General features: G+C 44.6%; 1 protein-coding gene across 2 annotated transcripts; it reads right to left on the bottom strand.

Moving 5' to 3' along the window:
• Positions 1-26: 26 nt before the first annotated feature.
• On the bottom strand, positions 27-26,976 carry vps54 (VPS54 subunit of GARP complex). 2 transcript variants are annotated; one of them, XM_040146080.1, is made up of 23 exons: positions 26,855-26,976; positions 21,919-22,093; positions 20,402-20,643; positions 17,894-17,978; positions 15,918-15,952; positions 14,781-14,912; positions 13,417-13,802; positions 13,022-13,148; positions 11,678-11,785; positions 11,485-11,540; positions 10,951-11,047; positions 10,405-10,718; positions 8,645-8,774; positions 8,373-8,554; positions 7,732-7,844; positions 6,683-6,746; positions 6,339-6,444; positions 5,930-6,017; positions 5,686-5,807; positions 5,333-5,413; positions 4,611-4,718; positions 4,010-4,104; positions 27-2,908 (listed from the first exon to the last, which is right to left on the bottom strand). In XM_040146080.1, the coding sequence occupies exons 2-23, from the start codon at positions 22,061-22,063 to the stop codon at positions 2,803-2,805; spliced, it is 2,922 nt and encodes a 973-aa protein (XP_040002014.1). In that variant the 5' UTR covers positions 22,064-22,093; positions 26,855-26,976; the 3' UTR covers positions 27-2,802. The 2 variants fall into 2 exon arrangements, with proteins under 2 accessions (XP_040002014.1, XP_040002015.1); XM_040146081.1 differs by lacking the exon at positions 26,855-26,976 and adding an exon at positions 26,464-26,846 and having other exon boundaries at positions 2,797-2,908.
• Positions 26,977-27,933: the final 957 nt, after the last annotated feature.

Genomic DNA, 27,933 nt, shown 5'->3' with positions numbered 1-27,933 from the left:
GCTCGCGGTGAAACGTTTTCTCAGCTGTATCGAGTCCCATCATCGCATCTGGCAAAGTTGTGCGGCTGCTTTTCTGTTGAACGACGGTTAAAGACCAGTCTGAGAAAGATGGCTCCTCAATCTAAGTTCATAGGAAGCACCGTTTTGTATCGGCCCTGAAACTCAGATATCGTATCGGCAGCGTCACTGAAAAGAGTCGGGACCGATCGTCCGTCCGGACGCCGAGAACCTGCAGCAGAGAAAAGACTGAGAACAAGTCGCTCCATCATCCTGTTTTATTCACAGCAGGTTTGAAGGATTCGAGACATTTTGGGTTCTCAGACATGCTGCCCCGACTCATCTGAACCCAACAGAGAGGGTCGACGCATTCTCTCTCTCTCTCTCACACACACACATATACACACACACACACACACACACACACACACACACACACACACACACACAGTGGTATGGTAGGCACACTGTAGTGGAGAGCTCAGATGTGTCGTCTCTGACAGTCAATCAAAAGTAGGCACTTCTGAAGCAGACACTGATGATAGTTGATGCTTTTTTGTTCTCGGGTGAGTCTCGGACAGGAAACGGAAGCTGCGGTCACGTCACACCTCTACAGTCCAGTACAGTCCAGTACACTTAGACCACACACAGTAGTTCTGACTCTACATACAGGATTCGTCCGGCAGATTTGTCTCTAAATCACGGAGCCAACACCGGCCATGGTTTTATTAATTTAAATGATCCGTTAACTGAGTGAACGGCTTCGTCGGCTCAGGACAATTATCCTGAAAAACGCTGCTGATTAATGCGGCGGTCAGAACCCGAAGGGAACCTCACAGTCAGCAGCGCTCACTGGTTGCACTGGCGAAGGTGATGAGACCGCAGCTGGACAGATGTGTGTCGTTGCGTTTGGTCGGAGCTCAGAGCAGCTGAACGTCACTCGGGAACAGAGAATCTGATCTTTCAGCGAAAGCTGCACTTTGGCACCAGGTGTGGCGGAACCGGGCGAGCGCAGGTGTTTTCAGGTATTCAGACCCGTGCTAAGGCCTGAGGTGGGTCGAGCTACGCCGGGAGTTTGCTGCGGTCGCTAAACTCTCTGCGTGGGAAAAAAACAAAAAACGCAGCTCCAACAGGTGAGTGGAGGAACTGTGGATCTCAAGTTGATCCACGCGAACGCAGTCCTGAGAACAGGTCTGATGACAGGGAGCGCCTCAAACCCCAGCGGCACAGTACCGATTTGAGCACCAGATGGAGGGCGGCTGAGATTTCCACCCCGTTTGTGTTCGACACGAACAAATGGCAGGACACTTCTGCTGACTTGAGTCGACGGAGAAGCAACTACCAACGGCCGAACCTGCTGCTTAACACGCCACCTCCGTCCAAAGTAACTGGCGGGTTTCCGCCAGTGCTGGTGTTTTACTCGTCAACGTGCGTCGCCCCGACTCTTAACTCCACGAGCTGAAGAAGAGCGGCCGCACGCGGCGAGCTGCCGCCTCTTCGCCACATCGGAGGAAGCCCTCGCTTCTGCTCCGGTCAGGAGATGGTTCCACGCCGCTGCTCATGGAGACGTTTGATTCATTCCGGACAAACCATCAACCAGGTTGATTAATGAGCAAATAACTGGTTTAGCGGGAAAAATTTCACCTTGTGCAGCTTTGACTCTGATCTTCTCACAGAGGAGGAAACCCTGCAAGTTGATTTTACCCTTTAAAAAAAAAACCAAACCCTAACCCGGGAGAAAATCCAGTTCAGACATTAAATAAATAGAAGTAGATCAGACTCTCTGTTCCTTTCTGTGTCGTTTCAGCCTCGGAGGAAACAAAAAGCTCATGCAGATTAAATTAAAAGTACATTAGGTGGGAGAAGGTCGACAGTCTGAGTTAACAGCTGAAATTCATGCTTCATGTTCTGCAGTCAAACTCTTCTACATTTATTTAAAAAAAATAAAAATAACTCCACCTTCGTCTCTGGATCGTCACTTAATACATGATTGGATTGTTTAAAGGGAAAAAATGCAACTGAAGTTTTGAATTCCCAAATTAGAAAGTATTTTACTTTGGTAAGGACAGGATGTGGATCTGGTTTATCTAAGTATTTCAGGAACTCAACGCTTCAGTTACACCTTTCTGTCGGCTCCCGCCTCCTTAGGGTTCCTCCACGTCTCTAAGAGTCTGGAATTCCGGGCCTGGAACGCAAGAAGTCCGGAAAATATTCTTGTCCCAAGTATAAAAACTGAAGAATCTATTTAACATCTGCGTGTTTTTCGGCTGCTGAATGAGGTTTGGAGACACCGTCACGAGACCCCGTCGACTCTCTCAGAGCAGGAAGGAGGGAGACGTTTCCAAGACAGAATCATTTCGTCCCTTGAACCCCGAACCCTCGCAGAAGCAGCCACAGAAAAACCCGGTTTCGGTGTGCGCCGATGCTGGAAATTCCCCGCCAGAGTAAAAGTCTGCCACGGTACAGAAGGTTTCCAAGACGACAGAAAAATAAATTACCCCGCCACTCCCTCAAACATTATCTACATCTACTCCCACTAAAACCGCCTCTAATAATTTACTAGTATTTCTGTTGAATTGCACACAGTGAGATGAGGTGGCAGCAGTTTTTACGGAGGCTCTGTGTGTTACTTGATAAAGTCTTTTAAGGTGGAGCTGTGCAGGAAGCCCCGGTGCGTTGCTGCTCCAGTTGTGTGTTTTTGGTCCCTCCGGGCCTCCTCCGCCCTCAGCCGGCCACTGTTGGCCCCCGGGGTGGGCCCCCCGTCACCGTGTCGGTCGGTCCTGGACGTCCGGACTCTGTCCTCCATCACCTCTTCTGCTCCCAGATCTCAGCCATGTTCAGGTCGAGCCGCTCGAGGCTCCTCAGCACCTGGACGTTCTCCGCGTAGAACGCAACGTCCACCACCACCAGCCTGCACCGAAATAAAAACAGTCGCGTTTTACGTCGTTCAAACATGCAAATGTTCGCAGCGACCAAAGGGGGGCGCACGGCTGGGATCTGACGGAGCTGCAACACAAAGACACACAAACACCGTCCGCTCGGCACGGAAATGTTTGACCCCCAGTACGACCAGTTTTTAATCAGGTAGCCACGATAAGAAAAGCTTTTTAACTCTCTGTACTTTAGCAAATGTTCACGTTTCTAACTACAGGTCACATACGCTTCGTCAGAACCAGTGGTTTCAGCCCCATGGGATCAGCTGATACTGGGACGGGCAGCAGCTGGACGAGGCTGGATTTATCCAGGACTCTAATCTGACTCTTCTGCTCGCTCTCCCACTGGTTCTCACACGTTTTTCCAGCGGTGGTAGACCTGACCCAGGTGGGTGGGAGGTGTGTCACGTGCAGGTAGCCTGTCGTCACGGGTAGTTTACTGGCTGCTGTGATCGGCCTCACAACAGATTCAAATCCTATTCGTGTGCTTATTTTTGAAACCCGTTTCGAAAGTTTTCTTCCCTCGTGTTTTGTTTGCTGTCACTTCATCGTAATGTTGTAATCAGGGGCTTATGGGGGGATTAAAGGAACTGGCCTTGTGGAGGCAAACAACAATTTATCAGCCGATATTTCGTCATTTTCTTTTTTAACTTAAACATTTGAACGAAGCTCACAAACGGAAAAGCTGAAGCTGACTGTTAGAAAGGAAGAGAACCAGTGGAAAGTTTTACAGCTGTGTAAAATGATCAAACGGTGCTGCTCAGTAAGCAGGATTTGCAGTAAATGAGAAAAACCAGCAAAACCGTCCTTTTAAAATCCCTTAATCAGATCGAGCCTCGGTGATTTCACCGTTGGCCTCAGGTCGAACAACCACAAACAGCAGGACGTGGTGAAATGTTTGAAAACCGCCAACATGACACCACAATGTTGTTATGTTGTCGGTCAAACTGTGAATAACTCATCAGAGAAACTAAACCCTCCTTCAGTGAGATTTCATTTCTGCTCAGAGTGGAACCGGAAGTTTAACTTAAACCTTAGAAGCGACTTTCATCATTAGCTCGTGTGTGTTGTGCGGTTACCCGTGCTGCGGTCCCCCGTCGTTCACGACCCCGAGTCGAGCCAGCTGCCTCTTCAGGTGCATCTTAAAACTGCCGTTTATCCTCAGAAACAACATCTGTAACATCAGGAAACGAAGAGTCAGAGCTGCAGTGTGAACGGAGCCAAGTCGCGGTGACGACCAAACTGAACTTCGGTGAACTGTTGACTGGTCACAATCACACGTACGAATACTTTTCACTCACTGCTGGAAAATAAATAGGATATGATATATAAAACTAAAAAAAATAGTTAGTTGTCGCCATAGTCCTGTTAGGAATTAACTAAATCAATTTTAGCTTCCTGCTCTTACAATAGACTAAAAAGAAGGAGCTGAAACATCACTTCAGAGTAGAGAAATTCAGATTGTATGACATGATAAAAGCACAGGAAACGCCACGTTTTCTCATACTCTTCCAAAATTTCCTGAGCAGGAAGTCCGTCGGTGAACTGAAACTTCAAAATAAACAACCTCACACTGGCAACGTCCGCTGAATGAATTCATAGTAAAGTTAAACTATTATGAAAAAGGTCACCGAAGAAAACGTTGAAGATAAATGGACAGGAAGTTGTATGGAGTGTCACCTGAGTCTGTTCTTCAGGTAAAAGTTCACTAATGGCTTCGTGCATCTTCGCCATCTGTTTGCAGACGTTTCTGAAGCAGGCCGAGGGCATCGGAGCCTTCACTTCATACTGAGGAAACAAACATCATCGTCATCATCAACCTGCTGCGATCACATGACCGAACACGTCCGTAAACCCTCCCTCATGAAGGTTCTGACGTCGGGTTTCTGGTGAAACTGCGTCAGAGGTGGTGACCGAACTGCACTGCGTTATGGTGACGGGGGTTCCTATTATTTTGCCCACACCATTCAAATCAATGCGGGTAGGCTGAACAACTGACACAGTCAGTTTAGTTTTAGCTAAGTGTTCCTAATAAACTGACAACTGAGTGTATGTTTCAACAACACACAAACTATGGGGGGGGGGGCTGTGTGTATAAAAAGGGCTGTAATTCCTAAAACGCTTAACGGGATGTTTTTGTTAGAAATATTAGGAATTAAAGCCGAAAGTCTGCACTTCAGTCACATCTTGATGGCTTTGTTTTTCAATCCATGGGTCTCTGTCCAAATACTTAAGGACCTGACTGTAGCTGGAGTTGTAGTTGGAGTCATCCACTTTAGACTTTGCTAAACGTTGCTTTTAGCTTCTTTATACGCATCTTGTGTCCTACTTCCTAAGATTCTTTGGTTTAGTACCTTGAGACCATTTCGTGGAAGTTTGACAAGCGCCAACCCCGATCTTACCTTTGATAAAACCTTCTCAAACAGACTGTCCATGATGGCCACCAACTTGGCTGAGATCTCTGCTATGTGATCATTGTAGTCCTGCCAAAAAAACAAAAGCTGATTCAGCAACACGAGTTATAACTTTTAACCAAGGTGATTCAGAAGTGGAGGTGGAAATATTTGGGAATCTCTTGATTTTTGGGGTCAGAATTCTTGACTTCTCGTTTTTATTTTTAGTGTAAAGAAATGTTGGATTTCTGTGCCGCATCCATTTCACATGGCAGAGGTTACAGTGCTTTAAAACCCCCGTGTGCGAGTGTGTGTGATTTTTCTGTTTTTACTGTGTATTTCAAGCGGGCTCTGTGTGTTACCTTGGTGATGTGGTCGAAGTGTCTGAGGACGCTGAACTGTTTGGGCTGCAGTTTGGTCTCGAAGTGAGCTCTGATGATGGGAATGTAGTGAACCACCAGCTGCAGGCAACGGGAAGCTAATGCTGCAGACACACACGTACACACACCCAGAGTCTGAGCATTGGGCAGCAGTGGTTGTCAGCTTCAAGCAGAGTCTGACCCTGCGCCCGACTGGCGACCGGCGTGTGCAGCTGGTGTTACGTACCGAGGTTTTTGGTGGTGATGGTCTTGAGGCCCACGACCTGCAGCGCCCCGGCTCCCAGAACCAGCTGGCAGCTCCGAGAGTTGAAGTGCTGCAGAAACGCAAGAGAAGGACGGTTTTACAGCACCGACACTGTGAAACTTCACGTCAGGGTAACAAAGCAGAGCTGCAGAGCTTCAGGTTGTTACTGAAACGTTACTCACTGACCTGATGGAGACACTCGAACATGCGACGTGTTTTTCAGTTTACACTTTCTAGTGGTGATCAGTAAAACTAAACTACTGTTTCATTTTTTAACAACATTACAGTCAGAAACCTAAAAAGACCGGCAAACAGCAATATTTGAAGAGGTCCAAACAGAGAGAATAAACGGATACGTGGTCCGAGTGTGTGTGTGTGTGTTGCTTGTGACCTTGAGGAGGTCTGACAGACGTGTCAGCATGTCGGTGGCGATGGATGGGATGTCGTTGACGCACTGACAGTATTCCAGAAAGATCCGGATCAGCAGCAGAACCGTCCTGAAGAAACAGAGAGACGACTTTCAGGCAACACGTCCGGGGTCAATGTTTTCATTATGCACATGTGACACATATTACTCTTATTATATTAAATGATATCATGCAATATTTCAATTTCATTTGATTTCATGGGACAGTATCAGTTTATGTTAAAACCGATCATCATTAACAGTAAGTGTGTGTGATTAGCTCCACTGCCGTGTCACAGTGTCTAAGCCTCCCTGTGGGGGACACCTACCCAACGACGGCGTATTTTTGCCCGTTGACGAGCAGAAACTCGGCGGGCTTCTTGTCATCTGGACCTGCAGGAAGACACACGTTACGGCTAAAGTCTTTAACAACGTCACAGACGGTAACGGCATCCCTGTGACTGAACAGGTCACCGGTCGCAGCTCATGTTTCCCGTCTAATCGCTGTGTCACGTAATGGAGGCTACCCTCAGTGTTTCCATGGCTGTTTCTGGAGCGTTTTTTGTCCAGACCGACAAACTTCAGCGTCTACAAACATCTGGGAGTATTTTAATGCCGAGCCTATTTTTGCTTCCCTCGCTGTGTGAAGTGTAAACCCAACAGGCAGAGAGTCAAATCTAATTCTCTGTGATCCTCAAATATTGTTGCAGATTTACCAGTTCCCTTAGGTCCATCAGATGTTTCAGAGGAGGGAAAATTAAAACTAAATTACAAAACATGATATAAATCCTGTTGTTTTCCTGTACATTCATGACATGTAGGTGGGTGCTCTTCCCTCTGAAAGCTACTTTAATCCCATTGAACAGACAGATTATATATTTCTAGTGAAGCCAGTTTGTCCTTTCAGGCCAATTCAGCTGCTGCTGAGGAGACCGGGAGAGAAAACAAGACGCTCACCAGCTCATTCCAATTCTGAAGCAACAACATGAAGGCCGTACACCAAAATGGCCCCACAAGTCACCTACACGTTCTTTTTGACAAATAACGACAGTTGGCATCCAGCAGGGGGCCAACGACCTCATGTACACTTAAAATGAAGCATGTATTGTACAGAAAGTTGAATTCCGGACAGGGAACCGCTAGACCCTCAGTGTTCATCACAGATCTTATTTCATGCAAAGTCCAGGGCCCCTGTGTCCTGCTCAGTGAGCGTTCAAGCAATAAAGGAGCAAACCTCTTTAGCTCTGCTGCCACAAACTGTTTAAATCGGTCAATTTATTCAGTCAATTCCAGTAACGACTCCTACTACAGGCAGTCGAATACGTCCCAAAGCAGGAGCAGAGAGTTTATCTGGAGGAGGTTTTTGGTTTTGGGATACCTGGGGTCTTGCGCTCTGGTAGTGTTATCCTGCCGTCGGCGATGGAGTTGACGAGATCCTGAAACTCAGCGGGAACCTCTGCCTGCTTCCACCGCTCGTTGTCCAGGAGGAGGCTGCGAGGGAAGCAGCGACAGCAACGAACATGAGCATCAGGACACACGAAAGACACCAGACGCCACCTCTGCATTCATGGGTCACAATTTGGCTTTTGGGGTGTTTCAAAGCAAAGAACTGGAGGAGGTTACAAGGTCACAAATTCACATGATGAAACCGAGACTTAAATTTGACAAAGGCTTCAACTGCTGCCCCTCAACCGTTTCACGTGTAACACACGTGTGAACTTGGTCATGTTGCATCTGGGGTCTAGACAGGATAGAGACACGTCTTGCTCAGACACTTTAGCTACAGGCGTTCAAAGTGACTTTCGTGTTGGAGTAGACTCATTTCCATCAATTGACAACAGGTTTTTCTTTGCTGAAGAAAGTGATTTGGGAAACGACAGGTTAACAGAGCACCAGGCCTGTTTCTGTCTTCTTTCCTGTGTGACCAACACTCAGACACACTTGCGTATCGGAGCACGAGTCAAAACTGGAAACACCGGTGTACACGCTGCTGCACTACATATTTGAGCTGCCGGTTACCTGAGTTTGGTCTTGCGTTCTTCGTGGAAGCGGTGGACGAAGCGGTTGGCCTGGCTCTGCAGCGCCCCCCTCAGGGAGACACTGCGCCTGCCGCACAGCTCCTCCGTGTCCCTGACGAAAGCCTCTACCGCCTGAGAGAGACACACGAACTCGGCCGAGCTCAGACGCTCCAGAGAACCGTCCTGGTGGAGGTGGAGAAAATCGCAAATTTCAACATATTTCAAGGCCTTAAATGGGGGGGGGGGGGCAGAGTTGCGCCCTTCCTTTCGTACCTTGGCTCTGGCTGTGAGGACTTTGGCGCAGCGGTCGTGGCTGATGTCGGAGGTGGTGTACAGCAGCTCCTGGATGTTGTTGATCACGCGGTTCATCTCCAGCTCAGTGGGCATCATGTTCTCACCGGAGCTGAACACAAACACACTCACTGTTAACCGACAAGTGAAAACAGCTTCAGCCGCCATGAAGAATTCTCACATCCCAACGATACGAAAACGTGTCGAAGCCGCTTCAGTGGATCAAGTTTCTTTGTTCTTCTTGTGCAACAAAACTGAAAGGCACCACAACGACAAGGACTTTAACAATGAATAAAAGAAATGTCTGCAAAAAATAAATAGATTAAATTCCATCTTCTGTTTGAAGAGTGATGTTATGGACCTTCTGTACAGAATGGAGATGATCTCCAAAGTTTGTTTTTGCACATTCAAGGTCAACTTGAATCGATAAATGTTAACTTCAGTATGTAAAAAGCAGCCTGGAGGTCAATGATTGCTTGATTAAAAACAGGGGCAACTGTATAGATATGAGAAAGAGTATCCACCTCCGCGCTGTGTGAGACGCCACTGCCTCGTTGCCGTATATAAATAAAAACCATCTCAATCACATATATGAACTTAGGATGCAAATTTAAACCAACTTCCTTTATCAATAGTCGGCCATGTTAACAATCAATAGTTGATTCATCGCTGACAATGACTGAAATGCCCTGATCCTTTTCCATACCAAAACCTTTTTTATACCACGTTGACCCATGTTTGCCACGAAGTCAGAGTAAATTAGGAATTTACGGATCAGATTAAGTGAACACCAACACATCTGAATTTTAAATTAAAAAACACAAAATATTCACTTCATTAAAAACTGTGGAGCTTCCTCTCCCGTCTGTCGCTGTTTAACGATTGGCCAGACAACCTCCACTGGAGAATATCCTCACATTAGATCAGACGTGTTGGACATATCTACCAATTAAAAGAAAGTCTGACACATTTTACCTGTAGCCCGTAACCTTATGGAATAAACATGAAACGGGTTACCCCAGTCTCACCACCACAGCGGACTCTGGTTTTGCTGTTTTTCTATTAGTTACTACGCATTCCTCATCTGCGCGATGCGAGTGAGTAGTGTGTCGTTCACTGTATCAACGGTGTTACAGCTGCTACACACACCTGCTCAGCTGGGACAGGTTTCCCACGATGTACAAGTATCTCCACTTCATTGAACAGTAAGAGGCCACATCTAGTGGCACAGCTCGGTACTTCAGCAAACAGCGCTACATTTTCTGACAGTTAAACGTCCACTTGTCTTCTGGTTAATGTGTGTTTTTAAATCGATTAAATTATTGACAGCCAGTGATTAATCGAGAATCAATAAATAACTGGCATCCCTGATATGAACTTGTGAACGGCCACGACAACCGTGGCACATAACCAGACATTCAATCAACCAATGAGCCCAAAGGCCCGGTCCAGAATCTATTACTGGTTATAGTGTCCAGACAAACACAGAGTTGGCCAGAACCAGAGAGGAAACGTCATGCATTGATGTAAAAGTATTCATCATAAAAACAATAATAATAAATACAATAATAATAATAATAATAATAATAAATGTATTTGTCAAATGTATCATTACCTACTGGATAGTTCTGCCTCTCTTAGCCTCCATTAGTTTACTGTTTTTAAAAGCTCTAATTGGGATGAACTCTATGAACCAAACTGGACTGCTCCAAGTCTTATCATTGTTGAGGTGAGTGACATACATGAAGGTCTCTGTGGTCCCAGAGGCTGAGTCTCCGCCAGTTGACCCCGCCCTGCCCTGCTGGATCCTGGAGCCCGCCACGGAGCTCTGATCCTGGGCCGCCGACTGCTGCTGCTGCTGGGCCTCGTTCAGAGCGTCGCTGATGAACAGACCCTCGTGGGTGAGGTAGGCCAGCTCGGCCTCCCCCTGCACGAGCGACGGACCCCGGGAAGACTCCTGGCCCGAGGCGTCTGAACCTGCCTCCTCCGGGAGCCGGTTCTTCTGGTTTGAGTCCAGAACTTCCACAACCACATTTCGGATCACGCTCAGAGTGGCCTGACGGACAGACGGAAGGGACACAAAAGGTGCAGCCAGTCATATTATTACTGCCTCTTAATGACAATGGCCTCAAAATGGTTGATCACCACCAGTCACTTCTGTGGTAGAATACTGCGATTACCCGAGTTAAGAAAACCATATTAGGAGGGGTACCTAGTAAAAAAAAATCAGCGACTCAGGTGTGAGGTCCGATTGTTTTCTGAAACCGCAGCTGAGGGTTTTGACTCACCTTGATTCTTTTCAGGAAGAGAAGGAAACTCTCAAAGACATTTTGCAGCAGCTCAAACCACTGAGGGAACGTCATCAGGCGCATCTGATCAGCCAGCCTTAAAAACACCAGGACACATTATATATTCGTGTGTGTACATTTCTCATGTCCATTTCATTCGAGTCAACGAAGGTGGACTGAATGTTAGAGAGACCTTTGTGTTAATGAATACACACACAGATATATGGCCTTGATGGCCTTTGTGTTTTAAAGGTTAAAACCCTGTGTGCTGGATTTCGAGGCGATTACAGAATCTTTCAAATTATTCTGATGCCACAACTTTAAAAAAACAAAACGAATTCAGGTGGAAACTGCAGTGTGTGAGTTGTAGCCCATATGTAGTAGCATGCAGCAGTACTGTTACTGTGTGACATCACGGACGGCATCAAAGTGAGACATTTTCCAGTCATACACTCAGCGGACTTGAAATGTTAAGGTTCAAGTACAGAACGGAAAATCTTCATCATCGTCTTGCTGCTGCACATTTCTACTTACTTGGTAACAACTTCAGTGTCAATGTCCTCTATGTTCAAAACACTCTCTGCCACACACTGCAAACACAAACATGGCACAGTGAGTTTTAGCACGACATAAAGACTAAACGTCATCTGTTTCTAATGAGTATCGCAGATAAAGGACAAACATTTCACCCTTATCGTGTTCACACAGTCAATGTCAGGTGCCTTACCTGACTGACGATGGCCTTAGCAGCCAGGATCATCTCATCGCTGTAAATATCCAGAAAGTCCAGCTTCCTCTGTCTCAGCAGCCCAAACACCAGCGACTCCAGACGCTCCTAACACACACACACACACACACACACACACACACACACACACACACACACACACACACACACACACACACACACACACACACACGCACACAATTGCCAAAGAGTCCAAAGCCACTGAGTTGATTTCAAATTTACACAGGCAGCAGGGTCCTAGACAACCAGATACGTGTTTCAATTATACATAAATTAAGATTTCTGCAACGTACATCAGCACAAGCAACAGCACAGTAATTAAAGTAACCCTTAGCCAGAGCTGGGCCATGCAAGTAGACGATAAAAGTCAAGGAAGGAAATCCAATACATTTTCCCAATGTTGACACCATGATTTTGTTTAAAACGACCATTTATCCATTTACTTTTGATCATATTTAGGTTTATACTGACTGTAATTAAAAATGGAAAAAACAGGATAACGTGTTTCAAATGTACAACAACCCAGTCAGGTGTAATTAATTTACAGAAGCCACAGTTAACCCCACCCATCTGGCACTCCAAGCACATTAAAACAAGCACTCAAAGATTTTTTATTTTTGATTGATCACTGATCCACATCCTGATGACGGACCCTGATTTTGGCTGCAGACATTTCATGAATTGGATGTGATTTTAATGTGTGTGTGTGTGTGTGTGTGCTTGGGGCCCACCTTTTGGGAGACAGCATTTGATTTGTGGACCTGTTATGGGCACAGCATCCATTAAATGCATAACCACTCACATCAGTGTCTACAGCTGACCTCAACATATTCTTCCTTTAACTGAAATGTATTTTATTTATGATTGTCGAAGTCCTTCTTTGAGCAGACATTTAATTCCCTAAATGTAGTTCTTATTTTACTTTCTCAGGCTTAAAGCAGCTATCCCCCCCGAGCTACTTCTCTAAATCTTCCCCTCTCTTTCATAAAGATCCCTTTCACAAACCATATAATAAAAAGAGAAGGGACTGGATGATTCAGCCACGCTGCTGCTGGTTATGTTTCTTTTCTACATTATATAGTATTTTTATGTTCTGCACTTCTTTCATTGAGTTATCTGGATGTTTTTTCTTTACATCAATAAATCCTATTCCACACTGACCTTTTAAATAAATAAAAAATAAATAAATGTTACCTGTGGTGGCCTGTTTAGTTGCATTATTACATGTAGGACGAGCTCCAGATTAATAAATCCCCTCTGGGATCGGAGAAATTACTTTTAAGGGAGATTTTTGTTTTGGTGAGACATATAAAGGTGACAGACCTTCTCCAGGACCTGCGGCTCCTCCTTCAGGCAGCGGTGCAGGTCGCTGCGGGCGTACATGCTGAAGTCCTCCACCATCATCTTATCAATCAGCTTCTCCAGCTCGCACAGCTGGGAGCCCAGATGTCTGATGGAAGCAAACATACACAGTCAGACGGGTGAGATCAGCGCTGCAGCTTGTGTGCTTTGCTCACTGACAGTATCGCCCTGTAACTTCCTGTCAGGGCTTTCAAGGTCAAATTAAATGATTCAACATTATCTCTGGTTTGATTTGTCATTTTCTTATGGAGTTGTTTGATAAACAGGGACTGGGACGGCTCAGACATACACTGATTCTAAAGTCAGCAAGAGATCCAGCTATTTCTCTTAATTTCCTCACACTCCTGTCCCCTCACCTGAAGCTGTGGATTCCCTGTAGCTCCTGCTGCAGCACCTCCTTGGTGGTGGCGATGAGCTCCAGCGCGCCGACAAACTCAGAGGTGGAGAGCAACAGCTGCACGGTGGGCTGCGTCTGATGCACAGCTGCCATCAGTTTCAGCTTGTTGTGCAGCTTCACGCAATTGTTGCGGGTCAGAGCGGTGCAGAGGGCCCGCAGCGGCCCCTGGCACATGACGCGATCCATGGCAGCGGTCCGGCCCCGCAGGACAGCGACGGCCCGCTGCGTCTTCTGCAGCTGGTCCTGCAGCTCGTGCTGCGAGGACATGGCGTGAAAAAACGCCTCGGAGCGCAGGGAGATCTGCCGGGCGATGCTCACCTCCACCACATCCAGGTAGTGACTCAACTGGAGCGAACGAGACACACAAAACAAATGATTAATATCATCACATTAAAAAAAACAAAAAACAACATTAACCACACATTCCACCACTGCAAATTGGATTTTTTCCACGAGAGATCAACCATGTTTTAAACTTGGATCATTGCTGCGTTTGTTGGAAATCTAAACTGTTTACAATCAGTAGAGCTCTTTGAAACTGGGTAATTTATGGTATCATACAGAAATTCAGGTAATTCTGACAACTGTCATCTAAACTAACAATAAAAAGGGAATCTTACTTGCATTGTCTAATAAAACCAGACACTAACTAGGATATAGCCTTTGAGGTTCAAGACTTTTACATATACTGTATATATTAACATGCAGTTCAATGTGATTGACCTAAAGATGATTATTTTCATTATGAATTAAACTCAATGTTGTCTGATCCATAAAAAGACAGAGAGCCAAAGCTGACGTCTTTAAATTGTTTGTTTAAAAACCAAAAATATCCACTTCACAATGGTATAAAAGGAGAAAAGCAGCGAATCACAAAACACTGACAATATACTGTTCAAAATTATGACAAGATGCAGGTTAAAAAAGTTATTCTATTTTTTTTAAATGCCACCACATGACCCCATAGTGTCCCATGTTTTTCATACGCTCCTGATCGAACAGCACTTCCCATGAGCAGGTGCAACATTCAGGAGAAAAATGCTGACAGCACTGATTCTACTCCTTTCTCCAGCTTGACCCTCCTGCCTCCTAATTGCTAACTGACCTGCCATCATAATTCAAATTCAAATTTACATGAAGTCAGGGATATGAGTGATAGTACAGAGGTTCTGGGCGGACCATCACTGTGATAAAACCAATCAGACGACTTCTCCTTCTGAGAAATATTTTGAAACTAAAAACTGGGATCTGCAGGAGGCCCAGAGCACTGAGAGAGCCAGCCAGCGTCAGGGGTTTCAGCTGTTTCGGGATGGGTGAACTCACCTTCTCCTGCAGCAGTTTGGAGGAGGCCACGTCTCTGCTGCTCTTCCCTCCGGCGCTGTTGAAGTGCGACCAAGGCAGGACGGTGTTGAAGGTGGCCGGGTCCTCTAGAGCAAAGTCGGGCTTCAAGAAGATCTGAAAATTCAAAATACAGACAAACAGGGCAACATGAGACACCCAGAAAACAAAAAAGAAAAAATAGTGTTGTAACCCTGGGAATATGGCCCATCTCATCCAACATCATAAAGTTAATATATTAGACATACTACTGCCAAATATGTTTTAATAACATGCTTCTGGAAAGCCTTTTTATTTTGTTAATCACATCAGAGCAGCTGGAAAAAGGGACAAAGATTAATTTTTAATCACTCCAATCTTGTATTAGGTCATGAAAACACACACAGAAAACAAAGTCAAGCCAATTTTATTTAAAACAGCCCATCTTCACGAAAAATTATGAATAAATTTGCCTCAAGGGGCGTTGACACACTCTCTCTTCAGACCCTTGAAACGATTCACACCAGAACCGGACCCATACTGGATTTATGAGGTGGTGACACATATATCGATATTTGAGAGTTTAATAAAATCCAGTGACAATATATCAACTGATATTTGGTTTTAACATAAACAAATAAAGTAAACAAACATTTTTGAAAAGAATATCTTAAATTTGTCTTCAAAAGAACGAAGTCCAAGATACAGTATGTTCTGCGCAGGACATTTCACACCAAATAAACTAGTCAGTGGTCTCTGGTGGACAAACCAATTAATGGAGACACTGTTTATGAATTTCCCCAGACATACCTTTGTCCTTTCTGCACTTACATTTCTTGCAGTACTTCTTACGATACCGGTATGTCTGTGATAAGTTCATCAGCCAGGCTCTAATTAGCAGGTGAAAAAGCCCACGGAAATGGGGACGTTTCATATTTTATTATATTTTTGGGTTCTGCGTGTGACTGTGCTGAATTTCAGTTGAGCTGAAAAGCTCCATGTTACAACAGACACGAGCAGAGGGGAAGTCAAGCATATGCACTCATAATGTAAACAAAACTGAGAACAAGAACAAGCTTCGCTCTCGACAAAACTTTCACACTCAACCGATAGAAACAGAATGAAGTAGAGTAGATCTGTTACCTTTGGGACTTGTTCCAGCTCAGCTCTGGATTTGTCTGGAGGAAACAAGAAAGGCACTGGGTCAGTCCGATGTCATTACTAGAATAGTTAGTTCTGTTTCAGCTTATTTCTCATTCTGAACTACAAAGATGCCTGATTACTACATAAATGAAAACTGACTGGATTTTTTTGGGTCTGTTTTCAATGTGGTGAAAAGAATACAAATCTTGTAGGTGACATGTCTTTGAAGCTTAGAGTCACGATAATTCCAAAAGTACAAAAATCCTGTCATAATAATAAAGTTTTTGTGCATCAGTTCTCAAAACTGATGCTACAAGGTGCTTTAGACAAAAACAATAGAAGCAAAAACACGGGAATAAAATTAACAAGAAACAAACAAAGAAAACATATACCAGATGAAAATCTACAATGTGCAGTGAACACAAATGATTCATAGACTAATCAATAACAAGACCTGGTCAAAACCTCATACGTGGCTGGTTCCGCCCTTTATCTGTCTGCTTCTCTCCTGCTCTCTGTGCTCACATATGCAGTATTTTAATCCAGCCGAATTCCCCATAAAGCTGCTCTCATTTACATGCTTTTCTGTTTCTGTTGTCAGCCAACGGAACAAGTGTGAAACAGAGACTGAAACGCGGCCCGTTAGGACTGGATGTTCACCAGCAGGCGCTTCCAAGCCGTTTCCAAGCTGCTGCTCTGCTGAAGTCCTGATTTTATAACCACAACATCATCTGACAGAATCACCAAACACATAAGTTAAAGAAAGGGGGGCGCTGATGTGTGAGGCAGGTGTTGCTCAGTGACCGCAAGGCACCAATGCTAGAGGGCTGTTTTGAGACGGAGGTCTTTACCCCTCCAGAATCCCCTGAAGTGGACATTAGAGTGATGGGGGACCATAGTGGTCCTGAGCCGTATCAGTTTGAGCCGTTGCCACCAGCCCCGGTAATGCCCGAAGCCGGAGCTCTCGGAGCCGAGCATGTAGCTAGAATAGCTCTCTGAAAAATGGCGACCGCAAATGCACACAGCAGTGCGTTGCTGGCGGGGGACCTCCTGCCATCTGCTACCACTGCCGAGCCACGCGAGGGTCTGAAGGGAAAGAACGGAGTCCGCTGGTGCTGCTGCAGCCGTCAGAAGCAGAAGTACGAACCACTGCACCAAAACCGAAAAAACACTAAGTAGAGGGTTAGCAGAAAATAGAGGAAACTCCTGCGAATGATGAGTGTCAGTGTGTGTTTGAAAATAAGCGCGGTTTCAGTTTTTAAAGCTGCAACAGTTAGTTGGTTAAATCGACAGAAAATTAATCAGCAACTATTCTGATAATCATTTTCGTCAGTTTTTAAGTAAAAACCTAAAATATTTACGGTTTCCAGCTTGTCAGATATGAGGACTTGATGCTTTTCTTTGTCACACATGATAGTAAACTGAGTATCTTTGTACATGTCCCCTTGGACTGTGGGGAATTAGAAACACAATTACAAGCATTTTTCACCATTTACTGTCGTTTTTAGGCAAAACAAGTAATCAGCTAAAATCGATTAAAAAAAAAAAACCCAGCAGATTGGTCGACAGTTGCTGCCTTACAGTCTGTAAAAATGTAAAAAATACCTTTTGAATGTATGAAAGTGCCAAGAGTGAGAACCAAACTATTATCATGTTAATCATCAAAATCACTGAGCAAAAATTAGAGATCTATTTGCTGTAGGTCTCGGGGGTTTTCACGGTAACAACTTAGGGCCTCTTCAGTGCAAATGAGCAGTGATTTCTAAATCCATCTGTATTTGATTTAATCTGTTGTTGGTGTTCAAACATCCGGCCAGTACAGCTGAAAGGAACACCTGATTAGTTTGTGTATGAACTGTATTCTGCATGTGTGTGTCTGAAGACGATGTGTGTTTTCGCTGGTCATTTTATGGACTAAGGGGGATGCAGGCCGGGGAGAGTCCTGCGGCGGCAGCAGCAGGTTAATAAATTCATACCGTTGTTGGTAGTGACACTGGAGACGGCGTCCACATCATCTTTGTTTGGACAGATCGTCCTGCAGCGTTCGTGGATTTTTTCCCTCTAAAGATGAAATCATGAAAAGACAAAAAGATTTAAGGAGTTTTAATTAGAACTAAAGGACTATTACCACAGAAGCAGCTGTCATGATCAGAACAAAGCCGCTTCTCTGATCTTTACCTCGAGAAGGGCAGATAATCGGCCTGCGGGTGGCGCTAAATGACAGAAACATAAAACCTCCTAAAGGATCCCAGTTCCTCCTCAGTGAAATGAGAACAAAAACCCAGCACGCAGCAGGAATAAATAAGCATCAGAGGAATGATAACTGTCCCTCTGTCTTACTTATTGTTTTATTGTCTGTAAGACATGGTTCTAAAACCTGGGAGGAGGAAATAATCGTGTGAACGACTTTTCTAAAAGCTTGAACCTGCTTAGAGAAACAGAAACAAGTCGTTCAGGGTAACGGGGCTTAAAAAGATAAAACGGCATTGAAACCTGACTCGGTGTATCTGAGCGTTTTTATAAAGCCAACTTCATATGAGCCTAAGTAATAGAAAACCTAAATAAGGAATAAAAGCAGCTGTTTTTTGAGTTTCGGATTTCAGAAACCATCGGCAGGAAGAGTGAGAAAGACAGAAACACGCTGGTGATGCAGTTTGTAATGACCCTTATCTGGATGAATCTCAAGTGGAGGAGCGTCTCAAAGAAACCCGACTTTACAAAACCAAAAATTATCCTTCAGATATTTTAATACTTTGTAAGATCTAAAATTTAGTAAAGTGAGAATGTCCACACAGTGAATTGGGAAAGCGCTGTCATGACAAATCTGCGGTAACACAAAGTTTTCACAGTAAAAATGGTTGCATGTTCTCCATCCAGATACTGCTGCCTTGCTGAACAGAGACTTGGAAAATAGGACTACCAAAATCAAAGCGTGTCCCAAAGTCCACACTATAATACTGAGGCTCCTTTCGTTCACTTGATTTCATCAAGTAATAAAACAGGAAACAGCCAACTCATTGAGTCAGACAGGAAACCCTGGCAGACAGAACCATAGATAATCAACATAAGAAGCTGAGCTAAGTGGCACACAAGTAGAAAGAGAAACTGTCGTGACAGACATTAGCAGAAAGCACCTTAATCAGGCAGAGGATGAAGTTTCAGAAACGGCTTTCACTGGTATATTTCACAAATAAAGCAATGTTGAATCCTTTCAAATAGGATTCAACTGGACAGCAGTATTCAATATCAACATTCATCTTGAACGTTAAAATATGAGGCTTCAGCAGTCTGAGTGAGACAAGTAGAGAGAATATCTTCAAAGCCAGTTGCCAGTTCCACGCCGGCGTTCTGAAACTAACAGGTGGTCAGTTATTGTTGTTTGGCCCAATGAGCTTTTAATGTGGTCAGAAGTTGGCGCGGCAGCAGCGGCTGCGACACACAGCTCACTGAGGCAACTTAAAACCCGCAGCACCTGATTACCGTCCTGTGTGTCACCACTCTGAGTCATATCAGAGTCAAATCGAAACCCACAGACATGAAACACATTTTTAAATTCAGTGTAAACTCATGAATAAGCGCGTTAAAATAAATGTGTTGGTACATCCACGCGTACCCTGCAAACAGGAACTGCCTCGCGCTAATTCGGCATAATTTAAAAGCTGCTACCTTGCCGAAATGTCAACAGATAGAGTCTACAAAAGATAAAGAAATTAAAAATAGACGCAGCTCAAGGGGTAAGCTCATCTTTTAAGAAAAACTACGAGAGCTCATCACTAATGACATGAATCATCATGGAATGTATGCTGCTCAATCCAAACTACAGCAGATGGGTCATAGACACAGACACAATTCTCAGCCCGTTAGCCAACACATCCGATCTGGTCTCTACACATCAGTCTACAGTCTATGTAAAAATCTCACCTACAGCTTAACAGTTCATTTTCGCAGGGTCTAATTTTTCATTCTTCTTTGGTTTTAAACCAACCACAAGGTAGAAACGAATACAATTTAAAAGGGTTTCTGTTGATCAGATTAGATGAAAAACTTCTCATTTCTACAATTACACAGCAAAAAATGAAAAAAAGGAAGCTGGACATTGGCAACTGAGTTTCCATCCACCTGTTTTTATATGTATTTTGAATTTGAAGATCAGAACTTGTAGATGGAAATGTCAAAACTTTTACAATAAACCAAAATCTCATAAGATGTGTTGGGAAAGTTGTTGTACCGAACCAACAGAAAAAGAAACCGTAGGAGCAGAAAGCGTTTCAACAGGATTGCTGACACACCCAAACAAGCCAACGTCAGGTGACGCTGAACATAAACATGACAGGTATCAAATAAGGCACATGCATGCTTCCTTCTCTAGCAGAAACATTTAATCAGCATCATCAACAGGGAGTCTACAGGGGTCTGGTCTGATGCTGAGTGGATCCGTCCTCCACCTATCAGAAAAGCTCTGAATAATTCAGTGCCGGTGTTACCTGAGCCATCTCCTGCAGGTAGGGCCCGAAGTGTTCCCTGGTGATGTTGGGGAGGTAGAAGGAGGGCATCACCTCTGTCTCTGCGAAGTCCAGGCCCCATGTTTTGGTGAAAAAGTCGGACTCCCGCTTGGCGAGCCGAGGGTCGTTCAGCGCGGCGGGGAGGTTGACCTTCGAGCTGTACACCGTCCACCTGTCGTGCTCCGCCACCACCGACGGGCCGTCGCACAGGCCCCGCCCCTCACCTGCAGGACCACGTGGAACACTGAGTCAGACATTGCATGACTTTGTCATAATACCAGGGTAAATTTGTACTTCTACACTAGCATAAAGTAAAGTGAGTGCTGCTGAAGCATTTTAGGCCTTTTCCATTGAAGAGCTTAACAAGCTGAAACCTCGGGTGTGTCCACTGTCAGCGGTTCTCCTTTTGTTTCGACTGTACTCCCTCCGCTCTGGGGGCGAGTACCTGAACCTGGATTTTAGCACTGTTCAGAGCGAGGTACTAAATCCAAGTTGCACTCAGGGGGCAGGAACGCAACAGCCGGTTTGCAACACGGCAAACAAAGCATTAACAATGCAGGATGTGTTTAGACAAACACCCCAAGGAAGTGCGATTCGATGCAAAGGCGAGATTCGCATTTCGCCGTCACTCCCTCGTCTTCTAATTCAGGAGAACATCGAGCAGTGGGATGCTTTTTGATGGTGTGCAGCAGAGAGAGTGGGACCGGCAGCTGCCAGCTCTGCAGAGTGGGAGCTGATCTGGTGTCTGTCTTGTGTACTTTCTCTTTATGCTTCCTTCTGTAGACCTCCAACTGTGAGTGGGGCTCCTCTGATAATTTAAAAATACTAATGTTTTAAAGTCACCACATCTAAATGTTAAAATAAATAGAATGAAGTTCTTTGTGGCCCAGTTCCACAAGATGTCAGAAACTTTTCTTTGAGATTCTGGTCCACGTTGACATGACTGCGTCACATCATTTCTGCAGGTTTGTCAGCCACACATCCATGCTGCCAGTCTCCCGTTCAGCCATGAGAAGATGGTAAATTGTGGCCATAAAGGGAAGCACGTGTTCAGCAACAACACTCAGACAGGCTGTGGCATTCAAACCATGATTGATTGGTGTTGAGGAGCACAAAGTGTAGCAAGAAAACATTCCCCACACCGTTACAACACCACCACCAGCCTGGACTGTTGACACAGGGAAGGTTTGGTCCACGGATTCACGCTGTTGTCGCCAGATTCTGACTCTACCATCTGCTGCCTCAGCAGAAATCCAGATTCATCAGACCAGGCTACATTTTCCAGTCTTCAACTGTCCAGTTTCGGACAAAACAAGACAAGTGAAGACGTCACCTCAGACTCTGAGACCGTGTAAAGGGCATTCTTCAATATTTTCTGACGTTTTACAGACTAAATGATTCATTGAAAAAAAATGGCGAAAAAAATTCATTAAGAAACTTCCAGCCCTAAAAGTGACATGTACGCATGCTGATATATGGAGGACTGCAGTGTTTCCCACCAGTGGGCTCCTTGGGGCAGACGTCAGGCAGGGAGCGGACGGGCCGGCAGCGAGCGGGCGAGGGATCCCGCTCCTTGTGATAGATCCCATCTCGGCCTCCACCACGGGGACGAGGCACTGGGGAGGAGCTGTGGCTGGAGGCCATGGCATTGGGACTCGCCTCCCAGGAGGCTAGCTGGACACACACACACACACACACACACACACACACACACACACACACACACACACACACACACACACACACACACACACACACACACACACACACACACACACACACACACACACACACACACACAGCGGATATTAGATAAAGAAAAAAATTTAAATCAGTACATTTCAGCAGGTTTGCACTGTGATTTATTCTACATTTGTGTATTCTAATCATTCACAATTTGCCTCAGTTTAAGCCCCGGTATTAACCACCAAACCTAATGGATATGTCTGGTGAAATTCTATATTTTTCTTCTCGTCAGTGAATCCCATTAAAAGACCCAAACCACCACTGAATGTCTCCTACTATCAAGTGTTGTGCGTTCATCCAAAGCCTGATATATCATCTTCCTCTGTGCCATGGAAATCTATTAAAACACATCAGCGAGCCACAGTTTCACTGGGTGACGTTCCGTCATCACCATGAACACACACACACTGTAGGTTACTCTGACTCAGTCACACACACACACACACACACACACACACAGAGTCCTGCTGCCACAAATACTCACTACAGCACCAAATGTGGATTAATCCACCGCTGAAAATAGTCCCTAATAAATGCATTGCTTCCTAATGTTGGTTTGATAAGAACTACAGTGGCCAGCTGATGTAACATATGAAAGTATATATCTGTGAGCAGTTACTTTGAATTTGTTCGGACTTGACTTGACCAAGCTCAAGTCTGCCTTCAGAGTGAGGTCGCCTGCAACTGGCTGCTGCAGTTCAAACCAGAACAGAAAGTATTTTTTTAAGTCATTCTGTTGTTGTGTGCAGCAGTTTCAAAGTGTTGGCAGCGACTGATTCAAAGTTCAACCTCCAGTTCAACCAGCTCAGACTATCAGTTCGCCAAGTACCAAGTACACACTTCTGAAAACAAGACGCAGAGGTTAAACAGCTAGGTAAGGGTTGTGAGTCACTAATGTAAAAATCTCAAAATCCCCTAAATCTACCGTTTACAGCTTCGTAAAGTTAGAGACATGCTGAGTTGGTTTCAGTTTTATAATCACTGAAAACATGTTTGGGTTTTTTTGTTTTTGCTTTTTACTGTTAGTTACTTTTTTTTTTTTTTTAAATATATATACATTTTTCACATTACAAAGAAAAAAATGGATTGATGATGAAAACCACTGTTAGTTGCAGCTATAGTTCATACTGCAGTTTGTGCCTATGCCCGAGCATTTAGGCACAGAGGAATATTATCATTAAATTGGAGCTGTGTTTTTGTCCAGTACTCCCTCTCTTTTAGCTCTGGTTTTGGTCTCCACCAGCTCCTGAGGGAAACATCTGGCTCTTTAGCTGCAAAATGTTCCACTGTAAAGCAGGTTTATTTATTCAATTAATTTCAATTCAATTTTATCAAATAGCGCCAAATCATAACAGAAGTTCATCTTAGGGCACATTTCATATAGAGCAGGTCTAGACCGCACTCTTTATAGTTATATTTACAGAAACCCAACATTCACCCATGAGCAAGCAGTTGGCGACAGCGGCAAGGAAAAACTCCCTTTTAACAGGTAGAAACCTTGAACGGAGCCAGGCTCATGGTGGGGGGGGGCGTCTGCCTATTAGAGCTTGTTTGATGAAAAACAGCTGCCTTCTGCTGCTGCCGGAAACAACACTGATGAGAGCACAGTCACTGCACCGGGAATGTGCCGTGAAAACCAAAACTATGACTTGAAAGAAACCAAAAAGCTGAGTCAGGTGATAATTCCCTGTGGGTTTGTCGTTATGAGCAACAACTTTGACATTAAACAAAGTCATCTGAGCCACAGTTAACATAAAATGATTAGTGCAGCCTTAAAACAAGGCTGTGTCTAAGAAGTTTTCTTTTTTGTAAATTTGAAAAGGTTTTAGAAAAAAAAAAAACATTTTTTACACTCGTCAAATTAGGTATCAAAAAAAGTCACATTTTGCAGTCAGAACAGAAACTCAGTAGAGCTGAAACAACAAGTGGATTTTTAAGCCTGAATATCAAACAATCTCTGGCTCCAGCTTCTCCAATTAGTATAGTATGAGATCTTATAGATTGAGGTTAATCGAGGAACAAAAAAAAAAAAAAAAAAAAGGCAAAAGTAATCAATAAGGAAAATGATTTTTAGTTGCAGCCGTTAAACTCAGGTACAATACCCGGCAGTATTTATGACTGTTCTCAACCTAGATCTACAACAGTTATTCAATTATTCCATTAGTTGGTCGATAGAAAAATAATCTGCGACTATTCGGATATTCAATTACTCGTTTGTCATTTTTCAAGCAAAAATACCAAAATAAGTTCTGCTCTCAGATAGGCAGATTTCTTTCTCTCTTTTATATTATTGTCCGCTGAATATCTTTGGGTTTTAGACTGTTGGTCGGACAAAACAACACATTTCCCCCAGTTTTACAAACAAAACAGTTGATCAAGAAAACAATCGGCAGACTAACTGCCAATTAAACATAACTGTTAGTTGCATCTCCATCTCAATCAGCTGTGCAGTGCTACATCCCTCTCACCTTTCCCTTCAAAAAAGATTCAAAAACATTAATTACACAACAAGGGACTTGTTCAGGGAGTGTTGTACAGCCGGACAGAGCAGCGAAGTGTGGAGAAGAGATGTGTTATGTTGACAGTCAACTCTAATCTGACTGCTGAGACTGTGGAGGTGTAAAACTCCCTGCTGTTAATCCCATCACAGTGATGAGAGGATTAGAAGAAAACATCTGCAGCGTCACTGTTACTGTCACCGTTGTTTTGAAAAGGCTGCTTCCGCTTTCACAATAAAAAAACAAAACAAAACAACACACATCTTCTCAAAAATAAACATCTAAGAGTATAAAACTTCAGACTTGTTTGAGTCAAGCTCTCACATCCAGCCTGGCTGCTTATTTCTACCACTTGTGAGGTAAAAATAGAAATAATTGGTCGGTTTATATTTTTGGAGAGACACGCTGCTTGGGAGGATTAGGTGCTGCACATCTACATAAAATGTGGACCATTAAAGATTAAAGTCATCTTTATTTTTTTAATTTCATGCCATCAAGTAAAAATCTCTTGAACTATAATTTGGATCTGTGTTCGACCTGATAGAAAGATCGAGAAAGAACGGTATTTAGTAGGTATTTACTGTGTTTCCGCCACCATTTGTCCACTGTTTGCAAAAATAATAATATATTTTTCTTTAGAAACATTTCCATGTACACTGATTTGGAATATGATGCTGCTGAGCAAAGTGTTGGGCGGAGAAGTCGAGCCTCATCCAGAATTCACAAGCAACCTTTCAGAAAAAGCGTTTTCTCCTCCGGTTCATTTTGTTTGAACGGCAGAGAACGATTTTAACATCATGAAAAACAATAAATCAGCAAAAGACAGGTGGATTACAGAAAACACAACAGCAACAGCTGTGCAGACGGACATAATCCTGCAGTGATCTAAGTAAAATCTTTCAGTGTTACCGTTTACAGTTGGCAAGCAACCTCATCAACACTAACTCAGGATCACCTCTTATTCTACAGGGTTTAAAGCAATGCAATTTGATGTTGCACGTCCATAAAGTTTTGAGAGACTCACAAGAGACAGAGTAAAGGAAGGCTGGTCAAAACTGAAGCAGCACAGGACGAGATATTCTGACTTTTCAACCCTAGCATGGGTCAAGCTCCAAAAGATTGGATCCCTCATTTCCCATAACGCAATCTGCGTAATTTTATTACAACCTCTCTGCCTGGAAAAAACACCCACATCTGTCAAACCCCAAATCTTTAACTTGTAACACGGGCTTTCTGCTATAAATTTGTAGTTTCTAAACCCAGATGTACAATCAAAATACACATCTGTCCCATGAACACTCACTTCAACTGAAGCCTGCACCGGTCAAGAATTCAAGGGTGCGTCGGTGTGATCTCCACCTGGCTCCCGCAGACTGACAGTGTCAGAGTTCACCTTCTTTTAACTTGGACCGTGCAGACGTGCACAGCTGGCCAGTAGAAACACTGACTGACTCACTATGTTTGGAAATGGGGTTCTATCATCTTGTTTTGTAAAATATTTCTGTACACTACCCAACTACAAACCGTAGCTTTGCTCTCCTATTCTGCTGACGTCTTATCAATATCCATTCATTACCCGCATCGGGAACGTGGCTTGGTGAAACAATGTCTCTAATCATTACTGATCTTTAATCATTACTGTTGGGGCAGAGTGATATAATCAAACTTCAGGAGTGTTTCAGTTGTTTTAACCCACAAGTCTTAACGTTTCTTATCCAGTGCCGGTGTCAAATCTGTTCAGTGTTACGATATTAAGGTCTAAATGTTCTCTCTCAAACTTTTGTTTTTGCCATAGTTTACCTGAAGTGTCTCCCGACTGCTGTGCCTCCTGTCAGGACAGGCAGCTGTGACAGAAGCTAGCCAGCTAGCTTTAGCTTAGCTCCGCTGCCTGTAGTTGTTTAGCATTAAATCCACTGAGCTGACGATGAAGTCAACGGTCAACGGTAACACAAACCGCACAAAAACATTTTGTGATATCGATGACACGGCCGGTAAGGCGCAGAATGACCGCGGCCTGTGCCAAAAGCTAATGCTAACGCTAATGTTGTCAGGGAGTCCAGCGGGGTTACACGTAGGCTGGCTAATGCTAGCAGGTTAGCCGGACAGCTAGCTGACAGGCGGGGTGAAACAGAGACAAATTCCGGGATGGGGGGTGGTTCCGAGACTGCTGGGCTTCAGACGCCCTCCGTACCTGTCGTGTGAAGTACAGCAGCCGGTGTTTCGCCTCTTCACCATCACAGGGACACTGGAGGAGCCGCGAGTAGGACAACGGCAGCGGTTACCGCCGGCACACTGACCATTATGTGCTGTAGGCGGGTGTCGGGAGGGGGGGGGGCTTCTCGGTACAAGTCTCGCTGCTGCCACCTGCCGGCCGCAGGTGTCATCTCTCTTTCCGTGGGACCTCCAGCCCTCTCCGCCGTCTACCGGCCGACTGACCGGGAAAACCCTGCCGCTGGTCCACTTCTATTTACCGCACATAAATAACAGCATTGCTCCCACTCTGTCCTTCCAACGGCAGCTCCAGTTATCACCTTATAATCCCACACTGGCTTTAAATGCAGAAAAGACCGAGAGGGACATGGCGTTCTCCGCCTCCGCCGATGACTCTGCCATTAAAACCTCGGACGGGGCCCACATCTCTCCCGGTGTGTCACACAGCTGACGGTCCCTTCAGACTCACGTTCAACGTTCGACTGGGAAGTTCAACATCAAACTCGGTTGACTGGAAAAAAGACAGTTTGACTGCCTAATTAAATAGAGATTAAATATAATAAGAATAAAGCCCCCGGGGGCCCCAGACCCCCGGGGGCTCCGAAAAGCCCCGGGTTTACTCCACTCTGTTCCTGTCTGCGTAATTCGTTAGAAATGTGAACCACTGAGGTACAATCTGACTGGTCCTCAAACCTCTGTCTTGTGGGGCCCAAACAGTAAGTCTTAGTCATTAGAAGTAAAGTGAGGATGCTTCTGAAAATAATAAAGCCACGAATGGTTTTTCCTTATCAACTACCTTCACACAAACTGCAGTAAATGGAAACAAATCTAAATCGGATCAGTATTTGCTGTGGCCCCCCTTTGCGTTTAAACCAGCACCAGTTCTCCCTGGTTCAACTGCACGCAGTTTTTCAGGTACTTGATTGGCGGGTTTGTTCCTGCATCTTGCCACGGTTCTTCTGTGGATTTAGTCCATCTCAGTGTCTCCTGTCTCTTTGCGTGGTCCCAGACTGACTCCACGATGTTGAGATCGGGGCTCCGCGGGGTCCAGACCATCTG

Source organism: Xiphias gladius, chromosome 15, assembly GCF_016859285.1.
Source record: "Xiphias gladius isolate SHS-SW01 ecotype Sanya breed wild chromosome 15, ASM1685928v1, whole genome shotgun sequence".
Taxonomy (NCBI): domain Eukaryota; kingdom Metazoa; phylum Chordata; class Actinopteri; order Istiophoriformes; family Xiphiidae; genus Xiphias; species Xiphias gladius.
This window is presented reverse-complemented; position numbering and strand designations above follow the sequence as displayed.